The following is a 25,634-nucleotide window of genomic DNA, read 5'->3' as shown; positions in this document are numbered from 1 at the left end:
TAGAAGCTTCTGATAAGAATGGTTTTAATCAATAAAAACGGTATAGTCATAAACATGCCAATCACAACTGCAATTTTGGATGCTAAGATGCTTTTTTTACTGGGTTTTAATTGATGTCTTTACTGGGTATTAATTTTTTAAAAAATTCTTGGAATCTTTCATATTTCTTATACATATATAATAGAAAAAGTTCTTCTGTCCATTCCAAACATGATTTAAAGATGTTGATTGTTCATGAAACAGAGAAACAAAGGTTCTTAATGCATGAAGAGTATTTTTAAAATTAGCATACTTGATTCTGATAGAATTTGGCCAAACCTGACTAAGTCGGATAAACCCAACAATGTGCTTTAGAATCAAGCAATTCAGCTAATATACCATAATAAAGATTGTATTTCTATTGTAAAACATTGAGTTGTTATATCAAAACATTGAGTTGGAGCAACCTACACTGGGTGACTTTTACTCAAAATATTGATGTAATATACACCTTTTTCTCTATAAATAATGGACATTTTGATTAGAGTCACTTTCCTGACGTCATATTTAACATATGACGTCATGGCTGATGAAGATATTTTAATGCTTTGAAGTCTGCAGATATAACCTGATTTAGAACATAATTACCTAGTGTAGATTTTTCTGTCAAAATTTGGTTTTGGGGGCAAATATTTCTGCATTATATGCAGGTGACTCTTAACGCCCATGGGTCTGTCATTTGAAAATAAACACCACTGTCTTCTGTTGGAGTTAGCAGTAAATGTCATGACAGAATCATATCATCCTTCTTGAAAAGAACAGTTTAAACACTCGTCTTAGTTTTAATCATAGCAATTACTTGTTTTTTTTTTTATGTGTAAGAATATAATGAGATCATGATTGATGCTGTAGTTTAAATTAAAATAAAGGTGTTGTGAATATGAAGTAAAACTTCCAGAACAATTGTTATTCAGTTTTAGTAAATGCAGTAGTAGTAAAATATCTCGTGTTATTTGTCTAGTAAAATACCCACTTAGAGATCTGATTGTGAAATCAGTTTTTGTCCTGGACAATAATTTGTCAGTCTGCTTATGACGGAATGATTATAGGCATATTAGATAAGATAAATGGGAAATCTTTAATTGCTCGTTTTTTTTTTTTAAAATGGGAGTTTTATTCTTTTCATTTTGAAAGCACAACGTTTAAATTGCAGATATAATTTTTGATTGCCGTCAGAGATAAGCTAGGAGCAATCTGACTTGCAGTTTTTCTCTTGTTTGTGTCTTTTGAATCCTCTCAGCCATTTCTTATGGCTTTCTGTGAGCATTGCTATCCTTTATCATGGTATAATAAGAGAGCGATTAAGATCTATATATATTATTATCTAATTTGCATTAATTTCCTCATTTTCTTTGATTTCAAATTTTCCAATTTTCTGCTTTCAAGATAGCACTAAACTTTTCTGACAGAAATGCTTGATAACTTTATTTCAAACCACTTATTTTTTTAAAGAAATATCAAGTGTGAATAAAATATAGTCCCATAAATCATTATAAATCTTTTTTTCTATATGAGAGTACATTTCTACTAAATACAGTTTGATATTGAGTTTTGTAGGATTTTTACAAATGTTTCTTAATGAATGCAAAATTCAGTAACTGCTTAAATTGGCTTGAAAATTCAACACTTGCAAATGCATGTATTTTTCAATATGCATTTGATTTCATTTTATTTCTCACCTTTTCTGGTTTGAATCACTGTGATGGACATGGAATTTCTTTTAAAGTATGATGTTTTACAATATCTTATAAATAAAGGGTAATACCAGAGCAATATTTTAGGCTTTATCATAATCATGCATCTTATGAAGATTTAGTCATTAGGAGCACCTGTTACATATTGTATAAGTAAGAAACAAATGAAATGTTTAAGTTAATTTTCACTGTGGAAAGGAGTTCATTAATTGACGAACCTTTAAACAAAGGTGATAACAATAAAAAGGTGTTTGTTAAATAGCATTTAGATGACTGGTCTTTCTGCACGGACTAAATGAGTCGTTAATGAATGAACTGTGACATAGGGCTGGTCTCATTAATTGTCCGGTGACCTACGCACTTACAATGCATGTCCCGCTTGCCCCGGGGCCAGAAGATTGTTGCCCTCGGAATGTTTGATCCTAAACACAAGGGAGTTGTGTATTGTGCATATGTTTTCACAATGCTTGTAATCATGTGATTCGTTTTAACTGAAATTGACGTATCATTTAAACTTTCAGTAGTAGCTACCTGACCAAGGTGTAACGTGGCTTGACTTAGGTGTGAATTTCTGTTCCTGTATGCTATGGACTGTTAGGATAAAATTTACTATTGTGACAGAACAGGATTGGTAAGTATATAAATTACAAGAAAGGATTTCTCTCACAAGTGTCATGTTGCCTCTTTCCTTTAAAAAAGGTTTCTGAGATTTTTTTATATTAAAAAGAATTCCATTTTATATAGGCTTTCTTTTTCTTTCTTTTTTTTTTTTTTTTACCAGTATACATTTTGGACAGTGATTGAAATGATGCAAAATTTTTCCTTTCATAAAAGTAAGGCTTGGAAAAAAGTAGAAATTGAATTTAAAACAATGTCTATTGTTGATTTGGAGTGTTGAAGGTGTTCTGACACAATGTGTAACATATGTCATTTTCTCAAATTATTTTATTCCCGTCTTTGTTCAGTTGTTTCTGTAGAGAAGCTTTCGCTGCTTTTCCAAAGAAGTTACCTGAATAATCAGTTGATTCTCTATCGGGTCAATCTTTGTCATCCCTCCTCATTAGCAATTTCCTTTTTGGAATAGATTGGATAGCATCTTCAGTGTGTTGTTAAATCTCTTCAGGCATTGAAGGCTGCTGGTTCCCTTTTGTTTCCAAGGTCAGTTAAATTACTGATTGCTTTTTTTTTTTTGCTGCATGCAATATTTTGGTTTTGTTTCTTTTAGTCATTACAATTTTAAGTTATTGATAAATGTAGAAAAAGACAGTGATTTTATTTGTCAGTTTTTGTTTGTTTTTTTTTTTTTATAATTTGAATCGTGTAGAATGCACAACTTTTTTGAAAAGATATGCTACTGGCTCAATCAATTCTTGGACAGGCCAAGGATATTATAACTTTGGACAAACAAATTCAAAAAATAAATTTTCTGAATAAAAAAACTAAAAATTGATATTAAGTATTTGCAGTGAATTTCAATGGTTGTCTTGCTATATAAGCTTTTTAAACACCAATTTTCACAACCTTAATTAAAATAGCAAATTATATCAAATCATGATTTTTATTTGGCATGTCCATGTAGGGTATCAGCTCCAGTTATGAGGTTTTAGAATGTGTTATACCTCTCTTCTTATTATCAGTTTTCTTTTCTTTTTTTTTTAATTACTGGTATTTAAATGAAATAATTCATTGAATAATTTGTGTTTATTGACCAATCAAGTATTAAGGAAAATTCCACTTTTACATAAATGTCCAAGAATTGGTACTGTATACCCATAAAATGTGTGGAAATTACCATGGAAATTAAACATGCACATGTTCACCATAAACGGAATGTTTTAAGAACATTTTTAGAATAGATGTGCTTTTTTTTTTAAAAAAAAAAAAAAAAAAAAAGCCGTTTTTCATCCTTCTCAAAGCAAAGAGAAAAAATGTCCAGGAACTGGTTCGTCAACTAGTATAGCTTTTTGTAATGGCTTTTTTTTCTTTTATCTTTAAATGTTTTACATCATTGATAACATTTTCTCCTGCTTCTTGCTCTTGACTGCTCAGGAAAACATTGGTAGTGTACCTGTAATCAATAGATTAGATATCTGGAAGTTTGGTTTTGTTTTTTTTCACCTGTGATCAATAGATGTGATATCTTTAAAAAGTTTCTGGTTCCATTGAACAAAGTTGAAGTGCAGAAGACAATGATCTCACAGCCCGATTGCGCCCCACGGATTTAGGACCATCACTTTCTAATGCCAGCATTAATCTTTCTTTTTATTTCCTTCTTTCACTTTTACAGCCAGGGCATAAAAACCCTACTTTGATGCTAAACGTCACTGGTAAAGGTTCAGATTCCGTGATGGGGATATCCTTGTGGTTTTGTCGAGAATAAAAACACAAGATTTATAAATAAACATCAATCATAATACCTAGCTCATTAGCATAAATATTAATTAAAACATAATAAAGACCCTAATCATGTCAAATGTAATTTATTGCAATTTTATATAATATTATTTAAAGACAAATTTCAATTTCCTATTGATGCTGATCTTTGAGTTTTATTTAGAGTTTACTTCTATTGTTCTTGTAAGATTAATTCTCAGAGTACATAAGCTGTTGATTTTTGTTTTGTTTTTGAGATTATTTTTTTTTTTAACAAAGTCTGTGTAAATGTCACCTTTAATATTCTGTTAAATGAAAGTATCCGGAAAACAAATGATTAAATTCTTTAAGACAGAATAGAAAATCCAGCAAGGAAAATATATTCTCATATGCACACTGTTAAATGAAATGTGTATTATAAAATTGCCACATAGTTTCTAATGAATTTTTACATGTGCAGATCCAAATTTACCCAGAAACTGATTTATACAGATATGTTGATACAAACAAATCGAAAATAAATAGTGCAATATATTATAATGACATTGTAACCATCAATTTAATTAATTCTTGCAATTATGATAGCAAATGTTTGGTCTTGTATTTTTATTTCAAACTATACCAGAGCTTATTAGTGTAGTTTCAGGTAGTTTTAAAATTAAAAGTTAACTTTATGAAGCAATATAGATTCTTATAAGATTACAAATTCTATTTATATAGGTTAATACCAGTCAGAATTCAGGATATCTTTTTTGTTTTTTGGTTTAAATGCCAAGTACCGCAGGGTAACATTGTTTTGTTTACCTAAAAATAATTTTGATTTAAATAGTACAATTTTATTAAGGAAATTAAAAGATAATTCGGGGTTTTGTTGCACATAACAGCATTACAATGTAATCATTTGCTGTAAAACATGATTTTTCTTTTCTTTGTGTGTGTGTTGTGTGTCTAATTCTTTTTTTAATGCAAAGACCCGGGCAAAATTTTAAAAATTGTTGAGTTGCTCTAAGTTTCTCTTTTCATTTTTTTTATATAGCGTTTTAATGCATGATGCATTAACCTTTCTATTGTAAATAAAAATGACCAAGACAATGGGCAATTGCATGCTCTTTTTACTTAAATAGAGATTTTTTTTATTTTTGGATTTGATGTGACATTTATAGGAAATTTTCCTGACAGGATCGTCTTATTCAGTATCTGTGTGATTATAGAGGTAGGAAGACTGGCTACGGTTCGTCCTTGTTGTCCGCGACAACATGCTCCGTCTCTGGTCCTGGTTTTTTGATCTGTCAAATTATGTCTTCACTGTGATGTATTTATGTCGCTATAAGATGTTTTAGTGGAAAATCACGGTCAGCTTTGGTTTCTTCTGAAGTCGATCATCACAGAAGGTGTGGATATTAACGGATACTCCTTTCCATGATACTCAGTTATTATCACTTAATTGAGACTTTATCAATCACTCTTTTTATCATAGCCAAAAATAACAATCGTCTTTCTTTCATCTTGTATGCCTACCGTGATTTTTTCCCTCTCAAAACTTTTTATCCATCAAGTTGAGAAGAATTGGTGTAAAGTGATCCACAACTGGTTATATTCTACTGTAAATTAAGTGTATTGTGTAATTTATGATCTTGCACATACTCCCAAATGTAATAGAATCATGGTGCTTATCAAGACATTATAGTATTTAGATGCGTCTACTTTGATATACTTATTCTAAGGAGGCAGGGTAGGTTTTTGGAATGTTAAGTACCTGCATGATGTCTCCAGACAGTATACAAATACCAGCTGTTTGATAACGATCAGTGTGTTTACACTTGAGGGGTGCACAAATTGAGGAGCAGGCTGGCCACACCTGAAAGGGCAACCCCAGGAGCCAGACCAACTAGATAGTTCCCCTGTCTAACCGTTAAAGCAAGGTGTAAACAAATATTCCTAGCATTGTAATTGACTGTTCTAGCTCATTTAACTCTGTCAAGTAATTTAAAAAATCAAACAATTATTTCAGGTATATTAGAAGATACATGTGGTTTTTCATTGGTGGCATATGGTGGCAAAAAGAAAATTCTCCACTTTAAAGATTAAATAGTTATTTCCATTTTTAGGCTAGTAAATAACTTGATAATCTTTCTCTTTAGAAATGCAGACCTCTGAGTGAAGTTTTATGTGAAAATAAATAAATAACTTAAAATTCTATACTTATTTACTTATAAAGATCTGTGATAATGAAAAAAAAAGGTTTGATCTTTTCAATCTTCTTAAATAGTCCAAATTGTGTAGAATTTATATAGATTTATACCTATATTGGAGGCTTGATCACGTGTTGTAGCCAGCATCACAGGGAAATTAGATTTCACTGAAATATTGATGTAACTCGTTAGAATTGCTTTATTTATCCCAGAAGACAGATAACATCAGCGCGTGCTGTTACAATTTAGGGCTTTGAAAGTTGATACATTCATGGTTGTTTTCGGGTGCTTTATTACCTATATATATCCTAATGACCAGATGTTTACCTGTCTATAATTTATTGTAGTTTTGAAATACTATTGTTAAAATTGGGTTTTATGAATTAAATAAGAATATGGATTAAACACTAAGTAATTATTTTATTAATGCATTAATCTAATTCAAGAGTTTCTAACATATTTGTCCCTAAATTTGACACTTTCCACTAATTTATGCAATTTGCTTTTATTTATCTATACCATATTTGCAAGCACTTGCAAAGGCATAGTGATTACATAATTGTGAGCATTTATTTCCCACTTTAAATATTTCACTGTAAACAGAAAATGGGCTGTCATGGGAAATTTTGTGCAAGATCTGTATATATCAGAAACATTAATACCAAACCAATAGTATGAAAGGTACTGTTATGTTTGACTGGAAATGAAGCTCTTGTAAAGTGCAGTGACTGGGCATCTGCAACAAAATGATATGCAAGTGAACCTTAGTAATGCTCTAAACAAGCATTGAGGCAAATACTTCATCTATTTCAAAAATGGCTTCTTAATTGAGTTGTCAAATTATGGATTGCTGTAAAAGATTTTTTGCTGCAATTAAATAGTCATTTTTTTCTCCACTTTGATTTTTGTGCTTAGTGCCATCAAAACTGAATAATATCCTATACTTCCTGTACAATGCCCAGAAAATGGTCGGATGCATCCCATTTGACAAGGCCTATTTCTCTTTAAAGCATTCAACTTTCATAAAATTTATGACAAAATTTAAAAATTTAAATGTCTTTTTACCTTAATTGTGTAGCATTATCATGACTCATTATTGTCTTTGATGACTCTAAATATCTACAATCTGAAAAATATATTACTATAATAAAACACAAGTGGAAATAAAATTATTGCTTTATGGTAATGAACCCTGTGTCTTGTTTACTGGAAGGCCGTAGTTGGAAATATGGTGGAAGTAGGAATATTTCTCAAAAGAGGCATTCAGTGTACGATCTTCATATTTATGTGTGATTTATAGATTTATAAATGGAATGTCAAGCTGCCCAGGTTCATGTTAATACGAACCCTGATTTTGGCCATAAGAGAATTAATTGCCTGTGTGTGGATATTGGACTTACTCCCTGCAGAAAGGAATATCAAGTCCTGAATAGCTTACCTTCCACCGACAGAATTATGAGGGAAAAGAAATTAAGAACATAAATAATTTGACAAAGACAGTAAGACGATACACAGCCATATCAGGATAGTTATCTGTTTTGCTTTCAAAGCTAGGGACTGAGAAAAAATGAGGCTCGTTGTTGGTGTGTAACTTGATATGGCGGTAACAAGGGGACTGACGCTGTATTGTCATCGACAACAATCTTTAAACCATTCTCCAAAAGGTAAATGATTAATTTTTGGTTAATGGTAATGAAATGTAAATTATCAGAAGTAAAGGGGGGTGGAAATCCGAGTTTATGTTTTCCTTATAAGTTGGTGAGTTTTATTTTGTAGAAATTTATGTTCAGTAACTTGTAAAGGATTTTCTTTTCATTGCATTTTAAAATTTGGTCATTTTATTTTCTGGGTATATCATTTGCAGGAAGTGGTCAGATTTCTTCCTGTATCTTGAAAGATGTTTATTTAAAGACAAAAATTACTCTGTATAGCTTTTAATTGTGTTACTTTACAAATTTGTTTTCATCCACTTTGAGAAAGTCATTTTTCTTTCCTAATTTTCATTTTAATTTAAATTGTTAGATTAACAGTGTGCTGATTTCATATTTTTATAAACCTTCCAAAAACAGAAGCAACATTAAAGTTGCAGCAAAACATTACCAAATTCAGTGACTGCAGTCAATCCCAAGAAATATTCTGTGCTTCATATTTTATAAAGGGACCTATGCCATTTTTATTTGTCCTGGGACTGTTGAACTTGGAGTTTTACCTGTTATCTGATGCTGTTTGTAATGAGACTATCCAATTCTCATATCAGGGGGGGCTGAATGAAATGAAAAATTGGTTGTCATAACAGATTTACAATGTTAATCCCGATATTAATTAGTTAGCCAGTCTGTGATTGGTTGCTTTGGGTTTATCGTCTGTACCATCTGATTACTATTGGCAGGTTCAGGAGGAAATTCAAACATGCTGTAGAAGACTAATTTTGCATAAAGTCTCCAGAAAAGAGAGTACAATGGAACAGGAAAAAATGAGACGAGTGTAATTGCCCCAATTGTTGAAACTCAGAATATGATCTGTGTTTATACAGAAACTGGAGCTTGTATAAGATTGCAGGAGACAAAGTTTTCCTACAGTCTAAGTCTCTTACAACTGTTTACAGCTTTCTCCAGATTGGTGTGATCGATCGTTCCCAATCATGGTGAATTTTTGTTTTATTTGTTGTTGAAGTGGTAATATCTATCTTTAGGATGACATCTTGAAACAGCCCTGGGAGACCAGCCCTATTATTACATTGACAGAACGTGTTCTGAGCCCCCTATTGTGACAGGCATATTTATTTATTCTTCGTCTCCAAACTCAAAATTTAATTGATGTGATTATTTCTTTGCAGAAAGGAAGAATTAATAATGGCTTGTTGAGAAATGGAAAGGATATAAATACAATACTTTCAGCTTTTTAACTTTTACAGCTAGAATGTTTTATCAAGGACGACCTTATTGATTGTGCTTGGTAAAACACTCCCTTACGACACTTTCTCATTCCTTTTAAGGCTGTTTTCTCTTTATGATAACCATTCCTGATTGTTTGTTGGTGTGAATAATATCAGGAAATTCCAGTGTATCTTTAAATACAGCCTGCTGGGTTGTTGATGTGTTTCTCAGTCTGTTCAAACAAGAAGTCTTTCTCTGTAAATCTGAGGACCTGTTCATTATAAAGTCTGAGTTCTGAGTGTCTGTCTTTAATTGAATAGTTGATGAGATGTTTGATATTGTCATGAAGTCTTAGTCATGTCTGTCAGTAACAGTAATTCTTAAATTTGGAAAGTTTGGTCCATGGAATGGAAATGACTGTCCATCCCTTTTCATCAACAATTTTGTTTTGCTGTTGCATTTAGCTTTTTCAGATTAATCTACTCCCTACAAATTAAGATGTTGAAATTACCACCATTGATACTGAATTTGGCCTTGACCTTTGCATTTGACATAAACTGAAAAAAAAACATGTATATCTGTTGAGGATAACCTATCCTGATCTTTGTCTTGTAATATCATTTAGTGAAAACATAATGTTATTTCTTGAATGCCACCCTTGGCTTTGACTGTTGAAGTTGAAGTTTATCCCTTTAGAGGAAAACATGTTCAGATTGTCATTTTACTTCAATAATTCGAATAGGTATAATAAGACAAAATGTTTCAAATACATGTACTACTGAGTGTCAGTAAGTTCTCTCGGATTCAAAGTTTCTTTTAAAAGTATTTTATTTTCCATTTGACCAGATAAATAACATTTGACAAAAGCTGTTAACCTAGAATGTAATTTGTCCAAAGAGAATGGAGTGTCCATTGTATGTGATAAATTAGAAAGATGGTCTGTTTGTCCTAAAACAGTTATGTCTTTACACCATCAGTGTTATGACCCACTGGCCTTATGTCGGAAATTATCACTGACCATTTCAAGAACGAAGAGTCAGATTTAATTGTGTCTACCAGAATAAGATCAAAGATGACATATATTTTTTACATCTCAATAAAATGGTGGGGTGTCCTATCAGCCTTTATGTCATCAGCCAATGAAAATTTCACAAAAGACTGACTTTTATTTGGTTCTATTTGAAATGATTCCTATTCACCCGGCAATTTGTCTGGTTTCATTGGTAGAAGTCCTAAGCGACCTGATAATAAGATAGGGGGATGGCTACTTATTTCTACACCATAATTCTGTAGACAAGGGAATTGGAAGAAGGTTTAAAAGAATTGTTGTAATTATAGAGGTCAGGGCTTCTGGACCATGAAGCCTTTCAGAATTAACCATAAAATCTTTAATGATTTATCATAAACCTTAGGCTTCTAAGGCTTTCCATTGGCCCAGTAAATTCCTTAATCGTTATCCCAGTAGTGGACCAACATTTGGGGACTGGGGTGGATATTTTATGGTCTGACTATCTGACACATGTTGGGGTTTTCACCATCTGATAAAAAGTTTTTCCTCTTCAATGTTTCCTGCACTGGACTTGTTTGCATGTGCACTAAGAAACTGATCATACCAAATATTTATTTTAATGATTTTTTTTAAAATAAAATTATTGAAACCGGTAATATCTTCTTGTCTTTTAGATTCATACAGTTTAACTGTAATTAGTTCAGTTGAAATATTAAACTTGATTGTTATATACCGGTAGGTCTGTGACATTTTATGCTCACCAGGTGTTGTTCATTTTTCCCCAGAAAAACCATGAAACTTTGAGTATTGTTCAATTTGTACATAAAAACACCTGTATATATCATTAATTAATCTTGAGCTGGGGGTACTTCTCTGTCAGATTTTAAAGATTTTTCAAAGTTTGGGAGGAACAAAATCAATAGACCAAAGATAAAAGTGAATGCATAGAAAGGCATATGGGGATGTCTTAGAGTTTATCTTCAGATAATGGCTTAATGCCTCTTTATTAGGATTAGGGGAGTTATATTTTGGACCAAGTACCCTTGGCAGCTAGGATCAAGGTGTTATACTGCCAAAATAATCATCTCTTGCTTGTCAAGGATCAGCATTACAACAGTTTTAAGGATAAGTTAGTGAAGATGTACAAACAGTTGATAATGCCTGCTGGGAAATCCCATAATGCTCATTAAATCTGGGGCTGCAGGAGTGACTGACAGACAAATCTTCAATGTCAGCAGAATTCTGGACTCTTGTCTTTGATCTCTTCCAGAAAAAAGAAGAACTCTTCAAATAAAGGAGTCACATTTAGTTTGGTTTATGGTTGCTTTTGTCAATTTATGATAATTTTTGGCTGATTTTGACAGAACTGGCTAGATGTTAACAAGGGGCACTTTTATTGATCGTGATTTATGACAAAACATGCAGCCAGGTGAGAAAAAGCATTGTTATTATGTAACCAATGTATATCAGTGATTGTAGTGACACTTATAGTGCAGGTTAGGCTGTTGCCTTCAGGTGTACCCAGGTAACCATTAAAAAGTTCATAAATCTCTATATACTTATCAATCCTAATTGTCAAAGATTTTATCTAATAAAATGTCTATTAATAATCAATTCTCGGAGAAGAAGAATTCAGTCTCACATTGACCATTAGGTACACAGCTAAACAGGTGTGAAATTATTTCTGTGGCGTCACTTTGTCTTTGGATTTTTCTTTGTGCTGCCTCAATTCTTGTAGATTGATCTGGTGAGTTAATTATATCTGCATGCTCTTGCATCATTATATTTCATTATTTTTCTTTTATTTTTGACCACTCTGTGAAATAGTAAGGTTTTTCCTTTTCTGAACAGACTAGTTAGAGTAAGACTTATTGAGCGTGATCTTTTATATCGTTCACTGATCACAAGGTTTGGGTAATTTTTTTTCCCTCTCGATCATCATCAGTCACTTCATCCAGGACTAAGGCTGATTACACCTCAGTAAACTCTCTGTTGGTCCTCTAAACACACCAGCCATTTGTCATTCCAAAGAAAAAGACTTCCTCTTACAACTTTCACATCTATTATAACCATTTTCATGTTATTTTCTCATGGTTTCTTTTGACTTATTTTAAGTCAAAATATAAATTAAAAACATGATTGAATTTTTATTAATTAAAATAAATATGAATCCTACAGGAAATAAGACTTAATTACACATGTTCTCCACTAAAGTGTACTTCATTATCAATATATAATATGAATCCTATTTATTATACAGTTGTCAACATTTTGAATGCATGAGATTAGATCAGTTAATCTTAATTTATAATGACACTTCAGTTGACCAATATTTAATTAATTTTCTAGAAATCAAATTTACAAGGCTTATAAGATAGCATATTGTATTAACAAGTCATGTCTTAGCACCTCGGGTCATTGTGTGTACCTAAGCTAATGATAAGTCTGTTTATACAAAATATTACATGATTCCACAGAAAACACAGAAATCACAGTTTTGCCACCCTTTTGAATGCCGTCCAGATAAAAGCCATAGAGTTGGACACCTTAATTCTATTTGATATAGTCTAGCATAGATGAGTCGCTACGCAGGGGTGCCGAACATTTACCTGTAATTTTTAATCACCTAAAGGTTGATATATTAAGACCAGTGTGTCTAAGTGAGCACTCTGATGAGGTGATAATCTCCCTTTGTTGTGTTAGATCACCTCTATTGTGGCATCAATGACCCTTGATCTTGTGACTACAGGTAGATGTCCAAAGTAAAGGGAAGGCTGGATACATAAAATTCCGCAGACTTGTCTCAAGTGCTGATTTAAGAGGCTGCATTTATTTTATCCTGGTGAGTTTGATGTTTTAATTGTATTAAGATTGGGGAGGGAGGTAATTTATGCATATTGTGTATATATTGATATTTATGTCTTCAGTTATGTCATACTGTATTGCCTGTTTAAAGTAAATGTGCATATGTGCTGTATCCATCCAAGTATTGTATTCTAATGTTACTGTTGTACAAGGCCTCTTCAATAATGCAGCACATTTATCCATGCCGAAATGTCTATTGATGAAAAAAAAAATTAATATGTTACAGGAATTGATGCGCAAAAAAATGATATGAATGACAGTCAATAAATTATATAACTCATGGATATCGGTGCTAATGGCAATTTTACTTCATTTTCTGTTGCTATGGTTTTGATTTTAGTTGAAAAATATGCAACCAATGAAAACTACAGCAAAACTAGAAATAAAATAAATATGTGGTAAAATTTCCCCTATAAATGTTTTAGTTTAGGGTTTCATGACATATTTGTTGGAGCTATTGGGACATATTTTGTAATTATATCTTGAGTAACTTCACCAATTGTCTCTCAATTAGCGCTTGCCCAACTGTAATAGCTGCTAATGGATGCAGCATGACTCATCTGAGCCAGTACCCAGTAAAAACATAATAGCTTAAATGTAGGTCATGGTTTATTAAAAAAATACATGCATCTTCCATAATTCTGATACTTGGACAGCATAGACACTGTCAAAATTGAAAAAACTTTACATACTGGTCATATCATTTTTAAGCCACCTGGTCTTTTATAGTACATTGGCCAATTGAATAATCTTTTGTATTGGTAATTTATTTAGAATGTCTGTGATGTATATACATTTACAAGGTTTTTATCTAGTATGGGAAATGCTTTTTGTTGACCAGTTAAACAGGTTGTTTGAGCAGCTGATTCAGACATATATGTCACGTTTAATGAGGACGTTTGCCTTTAGGATCTACCCTCGTTATAAGTAAACATCCCATTATCTTAGTCTGATCCCAAAAACCAAGGGAGGTAATACCTTTCATGCATTCTCTGTAATTAGACAGATCTGATAAGGACTGGTCAGTGCAAGGATTACTTCCCCTTATATGATTGGGGAGATTTAGATTTTAAAAGGGAGGGAGGAATTACCAGACTCAGACAGTACAAAGATTCTTAATTTTGAAGCCACATTGATTTGTTTACACTATTTGTCAACATCAACCTGTGAAGTAATCATGTTTTATTGCACATTTGTGCCCAGAATACATTTTGTTGAAATGATTAATATCTTCCATTTAAAACAGATAACAGACCATTTTTTGGTGAAAATGATATATCTAAATGCAACAGTTTGTAAGAATTCTGCATATGGTGAAAGGAACAGGGCAAAGTATCGCATGTTTTAGAGATATAATGGAGTTTATTTCATGCCCTGCTAGACCCATATCTATTTCATTTTATGGTTGCAAGTTTTTGAATTAATTTTGCATTAATTTAAGATTATAATCCATTGCTCTTTATCACATTTCTCTATACTCACCTGTGTTATAACAAAATATTTGATTTCACTGTTAGCCTGAGTTTCTTTCCATGTACAGTACAAGTTTTATGTAAAAAAATAAATTAGAAGTGCCATGTGCATGATAAAAGAATGGTTTATTTTAAAAGGAAAATTTCTTGATAATCATGAAGTTGATACAACTCTGAACTATAATTAAGATAAGAGTTAGGAAATATTTAAAGCATTTATTTATTAAAGTAAATTGCATTAATCTCTCTCTCTCTCTAAAAAATGCATTTTTTATCAGATGCTAATTTTGCACTGACCATTTAATTTTTTTTTCATAAACTATACTCTGTAAATAATTAACACTTTTAGATAGGTATGGAGATAAAATTAGGGGGATATAGATATACAGTGAGATAGAGAGATTAGGAGGAGATAAGGATAGAGAGATAGACATGTTGATTACTAGTCTATTAACAGCTGATGCCATCTAGAGCTGTCATTCAGATAACTGCTGGCATCTATTGGTGTGAACAGTCTGGATACCTCCCTCATTTACATACATTATGCTGATTTCCTTGACAATTTTATATTTTTGTAATAAAATGTGTTCGTTCAAGTTATTATTTTTTAACTACATGCATTATATTCAAGATATTTTTTATGTGACATGGAATATTAAGGACAGGTGATACAAACAAACTTTTATCAAAAATGTTGAAAATAACAACTTAAGTCATTTTTATATAAGTAAAATGAATAAGTTTAACTGCATAGATTTCAATTTTTCATTCAAATTTTCACAAAAATGGGATTTAACATAACAAAAAATTGTATACATAAATAAGGATGGTTGCAGAAAGGTAGAATTTTGAACATCAAAGAAAGCCTAAGTTTACAATCTTAATATTTTAGAAAATTATTATTTGCATCATTTACAACCGAAACAGGTCCAGAAATATATCACCAATCCAGACATCCATTTTTTTGTTCATATCATCTGTCTTTAAAAAAAAAAACATTGCTGATGCAAAACAGCTTGTTTGATTTATTTATTAACATGATTTTTTTTACTTCAACCATAAATAGCTAATTATGAAATTATATAGTATGTAATATTTTTTATTTTTATGAATTTCAAAAGATATCTATTATATAATTATCTTGAAATAACCTATAAACAAAATTCTTTTACTAAGTAGTCCAATTCCTATTATCACATAAATAGTTACATCAAGTTGTGACCTTTTTTTCTATTGTTCAGTGGTGGTGACGATTTTATTAAGGTGGTCACAAACAAGCATGTGTATCACAGCTCTTCTGACATCTCGGCTAACTTGTTGTCTTGTGACAAAGTAGGCAGTCCCAGTTCACTCATCCACGACGCTGCGAGCAGTCAGCTTTATCAAAGAGTCAGGACAACAGTGTGCTGGAATGGTCAGGAAAACAGGGTTCCTTTTAGGATGTGTCAACTCTTTAGTGTAATAAGGGAAATATTTAAGTTGTCTTAACAGCTTAGCGGGTATATTTGTTAGGGAGATTATCAGCAGCTTTAACCGTGAGGATGGACAATGGCTACATCGTTAATTTCTTGCCTAATGTAACCTTAGAATTTCTAAATGGAGAAGTAATTGAAAATTTGTGTTGACATACAAGAGGAAGTCTAAATTTTTAACAGTGTCTGGTTTGTTTGTTGTAAAGGAAGCTAAGCTGTAGATAAATAAGACCAGGATATTGGTGCAATAATATAAACATCAGTTTACAGGCTGACCCTTTAATTTTTCGTGATTCTTCTTGGGACAAACATTTTTCAGTTTGGATTCAATAGTTTTACAAGAAGGTGAGGAATATTTTTCTTATTGTATAATAATAATTTTGAAGTCCATATTCAAGGCATATGTATTAGTTAAAATATGTATTGCAATTGTAAATTAAATTTACACACACAACTTTACACAAAAATAAGAACAAAAAAGCAAGGAATTGTTTAAAATTCTTATGTACTGTACGAAATAATTTTTGTAACCAATTTATATATGTACATATGTGTGGTTTCTTCCTAAAAACCTAAATTAATTAGTGTTGGTGGTTAATTTTTACAATTAATTTATAAACAATTGTTGATATATTTATGATGTATATGTGTTAAAAAAAAATATGAGCATGATTGATTGAATAGTTTGACATTTTATTAACTCTTAATGACACATATACTTAACATTGAAAAAAACAAAAATTATGAAAATTCAAACATATCAGAATCAAGATTTGAAATCAAATAAATAAATTTTTCCAAATTAATTATATGTTAAAAACTTTAAAAAAAAATTATTTGAGAAGTGTAAATCTTGCAATACAAGGAATGGCTTTCTATGAGGATGTAAGATTGCCGTTTTAAGGGGGGTAAATATTAGCTCCAGAAGAAAACCCCAATAAAATATGGGTACCCTCACAACCGTTTTACATGTAGAAGTGTTTTTACCACATCTGGTTAAGAGTGGAGGTGTGTTTCACCAAGCTCAGTGTAATCTCAGGTGGTCAGGTGCAATCAAGTCTTTGAAGTGATGAATGCATTTCTAATAAAGTAACTTCTCATAAATCAGAAACATAGTAAATTTGCTTAATTCAACAAGGTGTCCACAAAATGAAAGTGACATTAAAAGACTTTAAATGAGTGGTAGTAAACTCATTCCTATCATTTAGGCCACAGATCTTTATCTTTCTTTTCATTTTTTTTTAACCAGGGCAAATTCCGTAAACTTTAATAATCATACTCTTGTGTGCTATATGTTGAATGAAAAACTTCATTACAAGATTTAATTTATTCCGGAGACAATCATATTTTCGCTTCGTAGTGTCAATTAAAAATGGAATAACTGAATGTTTTTTCTGTGTATGGATTCTATTTCACCTTGTATCTTTAAAGAGAGAAAAACAATATTGTTTGCTTTTTGGTAAATAGAGATATTTAATTGAAAGTTTGCATCTTGTTCTTATGTTGGGACAGGTGTTGCTAAGAATCAAACAGTTCTCGGGAAAATTCATAATGCCATTTTTATATTTATCCCTGAAACATTTGACTTGTGATGGTTTGTTCTCAATGTCACAATTTTATAACTTAATCTAGATTTATGAAACATAAATGCATTAATGGTTTTAATTTGTTTCTCTTTCATTGCTCAGGTAGAGTTATAAAGGAGCCATTGGTAACCCAGCGTGGAGGAAATGACCAGAGACCCCGCCTTTTGTGAAGGATAAACACAATCAGCCATGGCAGTTCTTTTCCTACTGTGTGCTTTATCCATTTTCGTGACTTCTTCTGCAGAAACTGTTGCTGATTTTACTGTGAATGAACAGGAACCCCCAGGGGCTAAGATTGGGAATATCCCCATGAAAAGTAATCTTGTCCAGAAAGCAAATCTCTCCTCAGATGTCTTTAGCAGAATGAGATATACTTTTCTTCAGCCTGATAATGAATATAAAACAGTATTTAGTATCAACGAAATCACTGGTGATCTTTTTGCATCCAAAACCATTGACAGGGAAGACCTTCAGACATGTAGAGATTCTACTCTGTGTGTTTTGAATTTTGATGTGGCTGCAAACGAACAGGGAGGGGGAGAATTTCAAGTTATAACAGTGAATGTTAACGTAAAGGATATCAATGATAATGCACCCCGATTCCCACAACCCGTAATAACAATCAACATGTCAGAAACCTCAAATGTCGGCCAACTTGTTCAGCTTCCTGCGGCTGTGGATCTAGATACTGGTGAAAACAATGGAGTACAGAGTTATGAAATCTTCCCTGCCAATGGAACGTTTGGGCTCAGTACTACCAAAAAGCTGGATGGGAGCTTTGATGTGAAGCTAAAGTTACTGGAGAAGCTAGACAGAGAGAAAACAGCAAAGTATATTCTTCAGATTTTTGCAAAAGATGGTGGTGCTGAAATGAACACTGGGAAGCTACAAGTTGATGTAAATGTTTTGGATTTTAACGATAATTCCCCAGTGTTTGGTGAATCAATTTACAATAAAAATGTGAGTGAAGATACCCAGCCTGGAACTACCATCTTGAGTGTGACAGCCTCAGACTTAGACAGTGGGGCCAATGGAGAGGTGGAGTACTTAATCAGCCAGCAAGCCTACAGTGATGTCTTCTCCATCAATACACAAACAGGAGACATCACTCTTCTCAAAAAACTGGTGTATGAACCAAATGAGATTTACTCCTTTGTTGTTGAAGCAAGAGACAAAGGAGCCATTCCAAACTTTGCCCAGGTCAAGGTCAATATTGAGATAGAGGATGCTGGAAACAACCCTCCCATGGTCAAGGTCAATTTAGTGTCAGGAAATGGTGGAGTCGTTCCCATATCTGAACTGATTAACATTGGTGGATTTGTGGCACACATTAGTGTGGAGGATTCAGACAATGGAAACAATGGCCTAGTTCAGTGTTCAATCTCTTCCTCTTATTTTGGAATAGAGTCTTTGTCCAGTAAAGGCTACAAGGTTGTGGTGAGGAGACAATTGGACAGGGAAACAGCCAGTCAACATAATATTACTGTCACATGTCAGGATGCTGGAAGTCCACCTCTCCAGTCTTCCAAGAGTTTCATTGTAAGAGTTGTGGATGAAAATGACAATAAACCCAAGTTTTCTCAACCTGTTTACTTTGCAAGCATAGAAGAAAACAATCCAAAAGGGGTGACTGTCACCAAAGTGTCAGCCACTGATGATGATACAGGACTGAACTCGCAGATTCAGTATGTTCTCCACAGCGATGCAGGTTCCTCTTTCAGTATTAACCGTATAACAGGGGTCATCAACGCTACAGGGGTTCTGGATAGGGAGGGTACTAGTGATTATCTATTCCGTGTCCTTGCAGTGGACAGTGGTGTTCCACCCAAAACAGGCACCGCCACTGTTATTGTCAACATTACGGACATCAACGACAACAAACCAAAGTTTACCGAGTCCCTGTTCACATTCGAAGTCAGTGAAGGAAGTGATCGTCATACGCCTATTGGTACTGTCGTAGCCCATGATCCAGATGTAGGACTGAATGCCTTTTTGCAGTACTCCATGTCTCCACAAGATATAAATGTTCCCTTTGAAGTTTTACGTAATGGTACTGTGATCACCAGTACAACACTGGACAGAGAGTATTTGAGTCAGTACAACTTCATGGTGTATGTTCGAGACAGTGGTAAACCGTCTCTGAACAGTTCAGCTTATGTCACAGTGTACGTAATGGATGCCAATGACAACACACCCATTATTCTATTCCCAAACAAAATGAACAACACCGTCTCTTCCACTGTCACCTCCCTACCAATCACGAAAATCATAGCAGAAGACAAGGACGAAGGAATCAACAGACAGCTCACCTACTTCATACAGAACGGAAATGAAAAAGTCATGTTCAATCTTCATTCTCAGACAGGCGAACTTTTTCTGAATCGGGATTACCACTTCAAGACGGATCAGTCAGTCAGCCTTACTATCTGTGTCAGAGACTCGGGGGTTCCCGCTAAAACAGCATGTACCCAACTTAATGTTGAAGTGACAATAAACAATGTTACCTTAGCAAGACAGACCCAGGAGGCTGATAATAAATACATCTACATTTCCATTGGTGTTATCATCTTCACCATCATCATCTCTGTCGCTATTGTCATCGTTATATTGGTTATCAGAAAGAAGGACATCCAGCGCAAGAAATACAAGGCAACCCCAGGTCCTCTGGGGGTCCCCATGCAGAATGGGTACTCCCCTGCCGGTTCATCCACTGTGCCAAGTGCTAATACTGAGGAGGAATACATGGAGAGAAAGAAAGTGACATTTAATCCAGGGACTAACAGCGAGGGGCATCTAAATAATCCAAACAATAATTACAGCTCTAACCTCACACAAAATGTAAGTCATCTCTGTATTATAATCCACATTTGTGCTTGTTTAATTTTTTACTAACATGGCCAAATATATACAAAATGTTCCCACTTTAATGCATACTGTAGTGTTTTTCAAATGAAGTGGTCTTAAAATTAATTTAAAGTGCTAAAAGTTTGAATTTAAATATTATTTCATTTTAAAAATTCTTCTTTTTTTTTCATTACAAGCAAACTTTGGGAACCATGATATCAAACAGGTTAATATAAAATTTACACAGTTTTATCTTAATAAAATGCATTTGGACTTGTAAATGACTTTAATTTGAAAGTCAAATGTAATTAGCTAAAGCCATGATTTACGTAAATAGACTGAATCATTTTAAAAACAGTATAAAACACCTTGTTATTTTTTTTTTCCTGACATGACCAAAGCTAAACTGAAACACTACCAGAGTCAGTATCCGAACCTCAGATCTAATATTAATAACTCATCTTACTAGATAAACCAGCGCGAGGATAAATTTTTGTAATATTATAAAAAAGGCCAATGTCAGGTGTTCTAAAGTTGCAGCTCATACAATGGTAAGGGTCTGTCCTTGTATCTGGGATACCGATCTCTGAAAAATGTAACGTGCATGTCACTACACAAAAATCTGGATATAAAGACCGGGAACATGAGAAAAATATGTTGGATGTCAAAAATGGTGTCATAATGGACCCATATTTCTCCAGAAAGTGATAAACATATTGACCTCAGGCTACTTGTCACCAAAATCTTTTTTTAATAACTTTATTTACGGACTACTATAGCCAAGAAGAGATTTTGTGCACAATAAACAATGCACTCTTTTTTTATGCAGAAACTAATTTTTCCTCGCAAAGAGCAAAATCACATTTTTATGAGTCATAGAGGCTGTTAAATTATTGAAAGAGCAGACTCATTATTTTTCATTACGAATTATATAATTTTTTTTGTGGTTAACTGGGATTTTATCCATTATTCCCCTCATTATGTAGCATTACATTAACTTGTAAATGCCTGCTCTTTCTAGATGCAGAGGTTTTATCATAAATACAGTCATTCTCATTTTGGAGACCTAAAAACGATTTTAGTGGGTATTTTTCAATAGGTCCACTGATAGTTCAAATGGCTTTCGGCGTCCATTTTTGATTCATCCTAAATCTTCTTATTATGAAATTAGTTTGACCTTTGGGAGGGTGGAATTAAAGAAGAATATCGGATCTTATCTTCATTTTGGAATCACCTAGACAAAACAGGGATTTTTTTTTTATTTATCCCTTTTTGATAAAATTTATTTTTGCCTGAAGACAAACAAGCAGTGATTTTGTGGGTGTATCTGGCTAATGAATCAGTGCAGATTATTGGTTAGTGTCTCGGGAGCTCCGCAGTGTCTCATTTCCATTGGACAACCCTAGTGCATCTCTTGCATTTATGAAGATTAATCATAGGTTATTTTGATAAATTTACAATTTATTTCGTCACACCCTATGCAATTACTATAGATAGGGAAATATCCTTGCACAGGGACATGATAAATTTCTGTAAAATTGATATTTATTTTTCAGATACATATTCTGTTTATATTGATATTCAATTAGCGTGAACATTTTTTGTCAAAAAAGTTTTATTATTTTTATTGTGTGGTGAATCAATTCATACAAAAATATTTATATTGCTATAAAAATAAATGCATGGTGTTTAATTTAAAAAGATCCTTTTTGAACCAAAACATTTGATATTTTGGGAGATTGTTTATGATTTTTGTCCAAACTTAACACATCCAACCCAGAAGTCTTAAGAACCTTGCATAAAGAAAAATATATACCTAAAAAAATAATCATATTTCTGAGTAGGAAAATAAAGCATTTTGTTTGTGAAACTTGACAAATATTTTCCCTTTGGTTTTATTTAAACTGTCCTGGCGTTGTCATTATTTGTACTAGAGATTTGTGAAGTTTTCTTAAGGTTTAAAACTTATTTAAAGATGTGGTCATTCATTTAAACAGAGCGTTTTCCATGTGGGACAAGTTCAAAGCAAACACATATCATTTTCCTGTTTTTCAACAAGCGATAGACAAATTTAAAGTCATTTACCATTTATCAAAACTTTTCAGCAAGAGCTTTAATTCAAAGAGAAGAAATTTAAACATGCACTGAACATTGTGTGATGATTAAATTTGCATTTCTTTTTTTTTTTTTCTTTTTATAAAATGATGATAACATATTTAATGATTTATAATTTCTTTTCATATAATTACCCAATTATTTACTATTGTACTAGTTTATCTTTTTGAATGAAGACTGTTAAATAGATTTCCGTGAACCTCTTCAACTCTAGCAATTTCAATACTTTTTTTCTTTTCTTCTTTTCATGTGAAAAAAGCAATCATTTTTTACTGAACTTATCAAAGAGTGTTAGGAATTATATATAAATTGAATTGGATTTTCCTTATTGAATCGTTAACTTTTTTAAAGACTCATTTAATTTACAAGAAGTGTAATAATTTGAGGGTAAATTTAATTCTATTTATTCCATTTTTTCCTCTTCAGAATTTATATGACAAGCCACCATCCTATTCCTCCCTGAAATCAGATTCTAAAATTGAAGCCATGAATGCCTTAAAACTCCAGCAGATTTTACTGAAGAAGGATGACCAGGTAAGAGAATTGCATGACAGACAAAAAAAGTGATGTCTTTCTAAATTGACATTTTATTTGTTCCTTTGACTAATTTGAGAGGAGGTGAATAATGCTCTCAATTTATGGGGGAGTCTGTTTCTCTCATTTCTGGAGTGTGGAACTTTAGCTGAACGAATATACATGTTTACACTAATTTCAGAATATTCAAATCTTAATCAGAAAAAAAAAATTTTTCTGCATATGTTTGAATCAAAATGGAACATTTTAAGCATTAATTATTACTGCAATAACACCTGATGACATCACCAACACAGAGACAAATAGACAATTATATTGTCTATGCAGCTGTCACAAATCTTCCTGCAGGAAAACTGAAAAATCAACAAAAATGGACCTAATCAATAATTCAGCTGTACCAAATTCTACATGCACACTACCATTGATTGTCTCTGAAGTATCATTTTCATAAATTGCCATATCTCTGAATAGTTGTTTTCATACAACAAAGCAAAGAGCTGGTACATGTGACAGGGATAGAAAGGGCTCTTGTCAATAACTGGGAGTACTGCAGCCCTTGTTGTTCTAAATGTGGTCATAATATCAGACATAAAATTGATATTCTGATGATATATGTTGGAAGTTCAAAGAAATAGGTATGATGATTTTGCTATTTTTAGGTTGCTTCCCCTGGTAGAGTGCACCCTAGTGACAGTAACAGTGATACATCTGGGGAGACAATCCCGTCAGACAGTGGGCGGGGAGGCAGTGAGGATGATAATCCCAGTACTGCCCATACAGCAGGTAATTATAAATATGTAGCCTGACACTTTAAATATAATGTTTGCATGTAATCAAAAGAAGATTTTGAAATACAGTCAGAAACAAATTTCATCAAAGACTGAATTCATTAACTACTCATACTGATTGTCTTTATTACCACATTGATTTTTCCCCCTTATTTTTCAGATGATTCCAGATCATTTGATTTTTACAACAACCAATCCATGTCCCCCATTTCCTTCATGTCATCACTGCCAAAAAAAGACAGTAAACCCCCTAGACCACCTCCTTGCAGCATACCCAGCAGCAGTGATAAAAGACACTCAGCTGCTCCTTTTACTAGTGCTCATCATATGCCATATACTCCCATCTCATACAAATCACATCACTCTGATCCCTGGGATTATATGAACTCCTCTTATTACCACAGTGTTCACAAAGACTATTTTAATCTTGGAGGAAGTAGCATCATCAGCACCACAAAATCCCGTGAGGATGATGATGATGCTGCCACCACCACATCGGGCAGCTACACAATCAATCCTGAAGAGCTGGATGAAGATCTCAACTTCAGATGTTCCAATGACTTTGTTGTGTAGAAATGTGATTTTATATCCAGACACTGAGATTAACAGTGCTATAAAGCTCTATTGATGTACTAAATTCTCACACTTAAACTTTCCAGAGTGTAGTCAGAATTGTATAGGGCTCCAACATAACCATTCCATGTGTGAAGTAATTTGTCTTTATATAGAAGAGAAAATGTATGGGGAAAGATTATGGAACAGTTACCTGCTGCCATAAATATTTTTCAGTATTATATGTTTTTGACACAAAAAATATTGTGTAAATGTAATAATACATTTATACTAAATCTACAACATTTATGCAGCTTTATTTACTTTGCATAATTAATGTCATTGTCAATACTTGCTGTTGGTTGCTGTTCACTCCAGCAGTAATTCATCAGATGTATAAAATATGCATGTGTTTGTTCTTAGGGAACATGTACGAAGAAATTGGGTATATAAGCTTTACAGGAGGCGACCTTGTTACCTGTTTTTATTTTTTGTTATGCCAAGATAAAATTGAAGCACATTATTTTACATGTTATATATTAAACATAATAATAAAGTAAAAAGAAATGAAGTACGTTAATCATGATGTCATATTTTCATTTGGAAGTGCATAGAGATTAGGATACTATGCAGTCAATGGGTAGGGATCGTAAGGGCCAAGTTTTGTCCCTCATTTGTTGATAAAATAAAAAAATATAAATTGTAATTAAACAACTAAATCGGCACAGAGCTGAAAAACCAGCAGAGGTCACAGAGAGTTGATGGACTTGAATAATTTTCTCCAAATTTCATAAGTTTTTCTGAATTCTTATTGAAAATACCTTTTTGCTTTCGCAAGCAAGCTATAGATGATTTTCACTTTCAGGTAGTGTCTGACACTACTGCATAAAATATGTTAATTTGGCAGATAGACTTGCATTAGGATTTTTTAATGCATAATGTACCGGTACTTTAAAAGTCAATTCAAATATGTGGAGATTTGATAATGGAACAATTCCTTCTGGAATCTTTCTGTAATCATTTTGTATGATATTTTCTTATTTTGCATAATCACAGATTTAATTAACTATTGTATTGTTCTGCGTGTCTCCTAAAATATGGCAAACGAAGGCCCTTATCACACATTGTTATTGATAATATGTAAAGGAAGGCCCTTATCACACATTGTTATTGATAATATGTAACGGAAGGCCCTTATCACACATTGTTATTGATGGTATTAC

At 32.7% G+C, this 25,634-nt stretch overlaps 1 protein-coding gene across 5 annotated transcripts; it reads left to right on the top strand.

The window, feature by feature from the left end:
- Positions 1 to 2,222: 2,222 nt before the first annotated feature.
- On the top strand, positions 2,223 to 24,989 carry LOC133173457 (protocadherin gamma-B5-like). Of its 5 annotated transcripts, none has more exons than XR_009719049.1 (5): positions 2,223 to 2,364; positions 17,681 to 20,416; positions 20,620 to 20,648; positions 22,964 to 23,071; positions 23,731 to 23,836. XR_009719049.1 is itself a non-coding variant. In XM_061308444.1 (5 exons), the coding sequence occupies exons 2-5, from the start codon at positions 17,768 to 17,770 to the stop codon at positions 24,430 to 24,432; spliced, it is 3,294 nt and encodes a 1,097-aa protein (XP_061164428.1). In that variant the 5' UTR covers positions 2,236 to 2,364; positions 17,681 to 17,767; the 3' UTR covers positions 24,433 to 24,989. The 5 variants fall into 5 exon arrangements, 4 of the variants coding, with proteins under 4 accessions (XP_061164428.1, XP_061164430.1, XP_061164431.1 ...); XM_061308444.1 differs by lacking the exon at positions 20,620 to 20,648 and adding an exon at positions 24,020 to 24,989 and having other exon boundaries at positions 2,236 to 2,364; positions 23,731 to 23,854; XM_061308446.1 differs by lacking the exons at positions 2,223 to 2,364; positions 20,620 to 20,648 and adding exons at positions 7,581 to 7,962; positions 24,020 to 24,989 and having other exon boundaries at positions 23,731 to 23,854.
- Positions 24,990 to 25,634: the final 645 nt, after the last annotated feature.

This window comes from Saccostrea echinata, unplaced genomic scaffold (genome assembly GCF_033153115.1).
Source record: "Saccostrea echinata isolate AGI-Se365-2 ecotype Australia unplaced genomic scaffold, CSIRO_AGI_Sech_v1 ptg000056l, whole genome shotgun sequence".
Classification (NCBI taxonomy): Eukaryota; Metazoa; Mollusca; class Bivalvia; order Ostreida; family Ostreidae; genus Saccostrea; species Saccostrea echinata.
This window is presented reverse-complemented; position numbering and strand designations above follow the sequence as displayed.